The sequence below is a fragment of the Athene cunicularia genome, assembly GCF_003259725.1.
Source record: "Athene cunicularia isolate RWA chromosome 1 unlocalized genomic scaffold, athCun1 chr1_part2, whole genome shotgun sequence".
Classification (NCBI taxonomy): domain Eukaryota; kingdom Metazoa; phylum Chordata; class Aves; order Strigiformes; family Strigidae; genus Athene; species Athene cunicularia.
The window spans coordinates 24802229-24810415 of NW_020799092.1; the positions used below are offsets into that span (position 1 = coordinate 24802229).

The 8187-nt window shown below is 41.2% G+C and overlaps 1 protein-coding gene across 1 annotated transcript in view; it reads left to right on the plus strand.

The window, feature by feature from the left end:
• LOC113490642 (potassium voltage-gated channel subfamily KQT member 1-like) overlaps positions 1-8187 on the plus strand; it is a 479623-nt gene that overhangs the window by 58632 nt on the left and 412804 nt on the right. The window contains 4 exon segments of the mRNA XM_026867187.1: positions 2307-2417; positions 3433-3528; positions 4384-4512; positions 6844-7006. Of these exon segments, the coding sequence (XP_026722988.1) occupies positions 2307-2417; positions 3433-3528; positions 4384-4512; positions 6844-7006 (499 nt within the window).

Genomic DNA, 8187 nt, shown 5'->3' on the forward strand with positions numbered 1-8187 from the left:
TTTTTTTTTTTTTTTTTTTTTTTTAACTTGGAAAAACTCAGTTTGATAGCAGTTGGTCATTTTTTCCCTGCAAATCTTCCTTCCAGCTCTGTAAAACTGCTCTGACAGGCAGAAATGTATTCTTCCTGTGCCTTTATTGCTGATAGTTTCTTCTGACAAGCCTTTTTGTTTTTTCATAATATCTAAGGATTTGTCAGCAACTTTTCCCATAAAAGGCAGTATTTCCACATCCTCTTTTGTATTTAGTATAAATTTACATATTAAGTCTGTTTGGGCTGTATTTCTGCTACCATTCAAGGCAAACTGACAGGAGTGGGACAGGGTTCAGGGCTGGTACTCTCAAATAGAAAGATGTTTTTTCTATTTAAAGCGCTCCTCAGTGGTTGGTATTAGTGACAAAATTCTTCATTTCCTTACTAGAAGCCCTCTACTTCTCAGGGGTAAAACTCATCTTCCTTATACCATTTTATGGCAGTGTCAGGGCTCTGAGTGTATTAAAAAGCCTTAATGACTCTGAGCAGCCACACCTGGGGCAATCCCCAACACCCACCGCCTCTAATTGGGCTCAGCCCTGGGTACTTACTTCCCACCCCAGCTGTGGGGCAGGAGAACTGGTCTCCAGCTCAGCCCTGCTCTGGTGATCTGGAGCTCAATCTATGGGCTGATTTCCATACTTGACCTCAGACCTACCCCATCACCCTGATATCGCCATACGAGTTAGACTCTGTCAGTCACAGCCGCTGTCTGTGAGATCTGCCCTGCTGTGGGGATGGGTGCAGGGTGGTGAGGCCCCTGTGTGGCCAGCTGCAGGGTTCCCTTGACTTGCCCTGGGAGCCCTCCTTGGGATCATCTTCTGCTGGGGAGCAGCTGGCCCTTGTTACATTACAAACCCTTTGGATGGACCAGCCTTCACCTGGGCTCTGACATCCCCCCAGCACCAACCCTTTACTGACCACTGGGTTTCATCTTCCAGCCTGCTGGGGCTCATCAGAAACAGCCCAAACACCCTGTCCCATTCAGGCCCTTCTAACCTCTGCGGCTTTTCAGTGGTAGCCTGACACCCCCACAGTGGTTTAGTCCCTACTGATCCCAAACCTGTGTGAGGACAGTGCTTTGCTGAGAGGGGAGGCTGTTATCAGGGCCCTGAAGGCACTAATTAGCTTAATGACCCTGACCAGCATCACCTGTGGCCTCCACCCACACCCAGGGGCTCTATTTAAGCTCAGCCCACTGCTAGAGACGAGGTGGTTTCTAGCTCAACTGCAGCTATGGCTGGCTGTGGAGTTCCTTGATCCTGACCTCATCCTGAGGGTTGATAATCCTGGCTTTGTCTCATCGCTGTGGACCCATATACTGACTGCTGGACCTGATTTTAATTCTGACTTGCTGGTGGACTCCCTAGCTTGACATCAGACCTGCCTCACTCCTGTGATATTGCCTTATAATTTTGAGTCTTTGTTGGACCTGGCTGTTTCTTCTGCATCTGTTTTGCTTGGATGTAATGGGACTGAGTCCTGATGGAGGAGGTACTGTACTCGTGGCTACATTATCTCCTTTGACTCTGGGATCCCTGTCCTTTAGGGAATACCTGGCCTTTGCTCCACCCTTATAAGCAACAAGCAGATCCACGTACAGTAATACGGTGCATCCTGTGGTTTAAATGCAGTTTTGAGTGGCAAAGAACTGTATTTGTGGGAGGGAGGACGTGGCTCTAATGGTCTATTGGCATATTTCCTTAGGGAGATAACATGGTCTGGAAGGGTTGTGTGTTCTTCCTCTTGCCATGAAGATTCAGCTGGTGTTTTCCTCTTTTTTTCTTGCTAGCCCAGGGCATAGCTTACCCAAGCGCAGCCAGTGTTTCTGCCTGCCTGCAGAGTTTGGCAGAGGTCTGTGTATTGGTTGTGTGTAAGTCAGCACTTTCAAGGCTTTCTTCTCAACCCTGTGGAACTACATTTTAAAAGCAAAAGCAGAAAAAACTCTAAGCCTAAAGTTTCAAGCTCACAGGGTCATTCCTTGTAGTTTTAGGAGGGTAGAAGCAGCTACAAACTGGTAGAACAGTCCTCCTGGGTTCTACTGTTGCATCCAAAACAGTGGCCAGTTGTGAATGTCTGCTGAATGACGTAAAAGCAGGGTAAATCTGCAGTGATTTTTAGTGTACTCCTGTGGCTTCCTTATGTACAAATCCAAACACTGTTGATCCATGTGTATCTCTTGATAATTCTCTACTTTTTCTTTTTTCCTGCTTTTCTGGGGGGAAAAAAAAAGGTGCTGCATTGCAGTGAATCAGGTGTTTGTTTCTGGCCTAGGTAACGGTCACAACAATTGGTTACGGAGACAAAGTTCCCCAGACGTGGATTGGGAAGACAATAGCTTCCTGTTTTTCAGTATTTGCTATATCTTTCTTTGCTCTGCCGGCGGTAAGTAGAATTTAGATCATTTTATTCAAGTGTATGTCTGAGTTGGGCTCACAACTAGGTAGTTTTAAATTGGTGCCTGAGGAAATAATGGGGTTGGGTGTTGCTTCAGAATGTGCACGCACACATCCTCAAGCATGTGCTTGTGTGTCTGTGCACACACATAAATGAATAAAACTGCTGTATCTTTACTGCAGTCATTTCAGAGAGATGTGGACCAGGAAGAAGGTAAGAATAAATTTCAGTACTCAGAGAACTGAAGTTATTCTGGGAGGTGAAGAGAGGGTTTTTTTTATCAGTTTGTCAGGTGAAACTTCCTTTGTTTCTGCTATTTTGTGATTATACAAGAACAATTTGGGGTCCTGTCAGAAGAGGAACACTACCAGAAAGCAGAGGTCTAGAAAACTGCATCTGCTTTCCTACATGGAAAAAGCATCTTTGGGCTTTTTGGCTCTTCAGATAAATGAACAGGGGGAAAATAAAGACAACAACATTAAAACAATTAGAAAAGACAAAGTATTTCTTCAGTCACAGTTTTAACAAACGCTGAAATTGTAAAGCATGTCTTTGGCCTCTGCTCAATTTGCTTGGAAAATGAAACGAGGTTCTGGCTTTAGTTGTGGGTTTTTGTTTGTTTGGTTGGTTTTTTTTTTTTTGTAGCAAGGAATTAAAAATAAGTGTAAAGAATAGCTGTAGACCAGCCATGTGACATTGGCATTTGCTTCTCCCACCACTGGGACGTGAATGCCGCTGCCTAATGTTACCTGGAGATCACAGCAATTAACACATGCTGTTTATTGAAGTTGCATGATGCCAATATCAATGTGCCTGCTTTCAATTTATTTATTGGAATAAACAGAATTCTGTCACGGTGGATATTTGAAAACTCCAAATTTTATTTTTTTTTTCCTCTAGCAAAGTCTTTAATAAAATATCTGTTTATTTCATATGCTAAGTTCTTGGTTTTATGCATGTAAAGCTATATTGAAACCTGATTAGTAATTCTGGTTATATTTAGGGTATTCTGGGGTCTGGTTTTGCCCTAAAAGTACAGCAGAAGCAACGTCAGAAGCACTTCAACAGACAAATCCCAGCTGCAGCTTCTCTAATTCAGGTAAGGCCCCTAGCAGTAAAATGCTCAGGAGAATGTTAAGAGAGGGACTGTGGCCTAGTAGTAAAAGTACTGGGAATCAGTTACTAGACTTTATTACAAATCTGTAACTTGTGTTTAATCTCTGTCTTTTTGATTCACTTCAGTCACTAGAGAGAATTAGATAATTGCCTGTCCCCGCTCTTAATGAGCGAGTGTGAGAGGATTTACTGACCTGATATTCACTGACAGAATAACACTAACTGGATGCAATGAGTCTATTTGAAGAAATAGTAAAAAATTTCTTTAATTCCTAACTTCCTTTTTACATTCCCCTAGGTCCTGTGCATCTGCCAGATTCTGAGGTGATGTGTATACCTATATACATACACACACTTCAGTTTAGAAAAACGTTAGCATAACGTTCTCTATGGTAATATAAAAAATGCAGAAGCATTGCACAGAAATACTGAAATGTGGTACGCTGCAGAAAAAGGCAAACAGCAAATATTCTATGATGCTTGTGGTGATTCACTTTTGAGGCTTGTTTGGTTTTATATTTTTTTTTATCTTTGGGCAGGGTTAGATCCCAGCTCCTAGAGAGAATGCTACAAAGAGTGTACTTAACATCACTGTGTGCTGAGTGTATTTTTCCCGGTGCATATTACACTCACCGCAGTTATGCGCAGGGAAGAGTGTATTTTATTAGGCATGGTGTTGTGTGGTGTAGCACAGGCAGTCAGAACTCTTTGCAGCACGTTTATGTTAATTGAAGACTTTGCTGTCGGTTTGATTTGCAGCAAAATCTGACTTGCCTGTCCTGCAGGACAACGGTGACTGGTCATTCACTGAAATTATTGGGTTTGGGTTTTATTATAGACTCTGTGGCGGTGCTATGCAGCAGAGAAATCCTGCAGTTCTACAGCAACATGGAAGATCTATGTTACACCACCAGTGCAAAATCCCCAAAAACCACCAGCGCCATCTAGCCCTAGTCTGAGAAAACAGGTAACAGAGTTGGCAGAGCTCTATTCCGGTTTTGTGTTTAATTTCTTTGGATTAACTTGCCAAAAATCCTTATGAAGTGCCCAAACAACTTGGAGAGCAGAAAGGCATTTGTAATGGCACATATGATGGCATTCCTCATGCCACATCACGATTAGTTTAGTTTTCCTTAAAATATTCCAGAGGGACAAATTTCTTCTAACTTAAAGTTTGTCCTGGGGGTCAGACAAGTGCCAGTTCTCCATTGTTTTATCCTCTTTGAGGTCTCCTCTACCTTCTCAAAGAGTAGTATAAGTCAGCGATGACACCTTCCCATTGTGCATAGTAGTTCATACAGAAAGGAAGGAGAAAGTTAGTTTCAAACTTTATATTCACATTCAACATGTGGCTGACGGTATCTATGCTTTTCTTGCTCAAGTACTTCTCTCCGTGGTACTTGTACTTGGGCAAATTCCTGAGCTGTGGTTGCCATGAAGTGGAATATTTGCCCACACAGGTGGGATAGTCTAAGCATAGTTATGTTGTTTCACTGGCAAGATTTTAGTCTTTGGCTCCCCTTCTAGAAAGGCGCAGGTCTGCGGCAGGTCTAGCTCAGATACCCAAGGTTTCTAAAGTGATGTTAGATGTTTGGTTTTAGGCACTGCAATTCCGCTGATGCCTGTTGCCCAGCAGAGAATTGCAGTACAACTTCCCCACAGCATGTGTAGGAAGCTCTAGCAGCATGATCTGTGTGTGTGTTTTGGTGTTGAGCAGAGTGTAGCTTTGTCACGAGACTAGTTGCTTCTTAATTAGAGGCAGAACAGCCAGGATGAAAGTAGGGCTGGGTAGTCATGTTGCTGAACAGTAATTCATGGTGGCAAAGCTGGAAAAAAATACAGTTTTCACTGCTCTTATTTTCCTTCTGTTTTCTTTAGTGAGAGGGATTTTCCTAATACTAAACCTCAACTTCCCTGTGAACTGTTAACTCTAATTGAAGAATACAGTAACGGTTCTTTCATCTTTTACTAATGGATCATTTATTCTTGTCAAAGGAGGCTAATTTTTAAAGACTTAATGTATATTGATCATCTCCTGCATTCTGTAGCATTTTGTTTTCCAGACAATTCCTAGTTTCCTTTCCTGCTATGACAGCCCATAATCTTTGCCTTTAGAAGCATATTGATGTGTAGTAGTGCTTCCACTGTCTACAATAAATGCCTATTTCTACCATTTTTCTGTCCCATTTGATTTTTGAAAATGTTTTTAATTGCTTCAGAGCTGAACAGAAGAATGCATTCCAAAAGGCTGAATGCAGACTGCAATGAAATAAAAATTGGTTTACTTGGACAAAGTAGCATTGTCCCATTTTTTTTCTTTTAATATATTGAGCCTGCAGGTATTTGTGTTGATATGTGTGAGTATATGTTCTCTGATACTTAGCTCCGCTAACTGCTTAGCGGTCACATCAGTGGCCAGAGGGTTTTGCAGAATTGAGTGCAGTAATCCTTGATCTCAGCTCCTTGTCAGAAGGTTATCGGGGCAAAAGGCAAATTAAAGCATGCCCCTTACCTCTGTTTTGAGGTGTGTGAGTAGTAGAACCAGGTGGAAATAGAGCCACAGGGTAGGTAGGCATGAAGACAGGAAATAAATGCTCTGCTGTGAGCAGCAATATTTATATAGCTAGGTGGTGACAGCATCCAGGAGATAGCACAGGCCGTGAAGTCAGTACGTGAGTGGTCACTTCTAGTCACAGAGGGAGACCAGCCTTGCTTGGAACCAGCTGAATCCAAACTTGGTTTCTCGTTCTTACGTACCAGTTGTAGGGTGTATATTAGGTTGCCTCTCAGGCTTCTAATATTAGAATAACTTCATTTTGGAGGCAGGAGGAAGGATTTATTTTCTCCTGATGTACCTCATTCAGCCTGTTTGGTAAAAGGTGAAATTTTCTTTAATTGAAAAAGCTGCACAGTGCCTAGTTCATAATCCAGAGTCGATGGTTCTGTTTAATTAGAGCTTTAGAAAGCTGTTACAACCAAACAGTTGTATACTCAAGTGTATTTTGAGTGCCTTGAGTTTTGGGCACGGTTTGAGAAATTCTACCCAAGACCTGATTTTTCAGAATGTACTAGGCATCTTCTGAGATTTAAATTGCTAATTCATAATCAGCCACTTTGAAAAAAAATTAACCAAGGTTGTAACACCTTCACTGAATTTTGCTTGTGTTCTTAAAAAAACAAAACCAAACAAACCAACAAAATACAACCTCAAATTAATTTACCATAGAGTGAAGTTCATGTCTGTACTTTTTTGTTTCTGATACTATCTTCTGATATAATCCCATTTCTATTACCACAGGCTAGAAGATACAAAAGAAAAGGGAAACTAGGCTGTGGTAACGGTTCTGCACCTGTAATCAATCCAGGAGAGAATTCCTTGTCTGTTCCACAGATCACTTATGATCACATCGATGAACAAGAAGACAAAAAAGATGTGTCTTTCTACATTGATGAACCAGGAGGTAAGTTATTTTTACTTATATTCACTTCAACATTGTCTCTTTAAAAAAAAAAAATAATGCTAAAGTGAATTGAACTGATGAAGGGAAAACTCCTGTGAAAAAATAATTTTAAACTAATCAGTAAAGCAAGATGCCTCAAACCAAGGATGATTACATAACAAAAGCAGGGGGACAAAAATCAGAGGAAGTCTTTGGGTTTGTGTGGTGTGAACATCAGAAGAGCTGGCTTTGTTTATCAAAGCTAACTCAATTAAGATGTTGGGCATATTGTTAATTCTTCTTTTCTAAATTATCTTGGGAGTGGATGGAAAGCTTCCTCACATCTACCCCACCTTCAAACTTTACCTCACGTAGAGCCTGAAGGGAGAAAAATAAAACAGGAAAAATAACTTTTATACAATACCCTCTTAAAAATTGTTCAAATAAATTGTGATAGGAGCAGCTAAATATTTTTATACCTGTGTCCATCAAGAGGTCTCTAAGTGGAGTTTTTTCTTGTTTAATTTACAATTTAATGTGTTGCTATAAGTGGCTGTTGTATTTCAACCTAGAAACTGGCTGAATATCACTGCTGAGCTAAGATACTGCTTTGTAAATTTTTTTTAAATTGTTTAGTGGAAATGTGGGTATGAAATTGTACTTTTTTACTATAAAGTGAGGTTTTCTTTGAAAGCTAATTTTTCCACCCACCTTCATGTTGATTTCCTTTTGTCTGATGGGGTTGGGGAAACTTGTGCTAGTTCTGGATCTGCTAAATCTTTAGCTCAAGGGGAGATTGTTTCCTCACAGTCTGAGGAATTATGTTCCACACATAGAGGCATGCAAAGCCTTGCCAAGTTAAATGTGATATCCAAAGATGCTGGCCCTAGTCAAAGGGATGTTATGTGGTGCTTTGACTTAGGGTTTCATCTGTCTTTGATAAACTTGGATATCAACTCTGTATAAAATTGCTACTCTTACGTGACATTGAAGCTGATGCACAATTTCAGCCTGGGGAGAATATGGCTGTAGTCTTGAGATGGTTTCTTTAATAAAAAGTACTTTAAATATTTTTGCCCCCAGAGGGAATATGTAGTGTCTTCTGTATTGAACACAAAGGTAGGAGTTTCACTGGGTTTTTCGGACTTTACAGAGTTTCTGGAGCACAGGTCTGCTGGGGAGCGGCTGGGGGAACTGGGGGG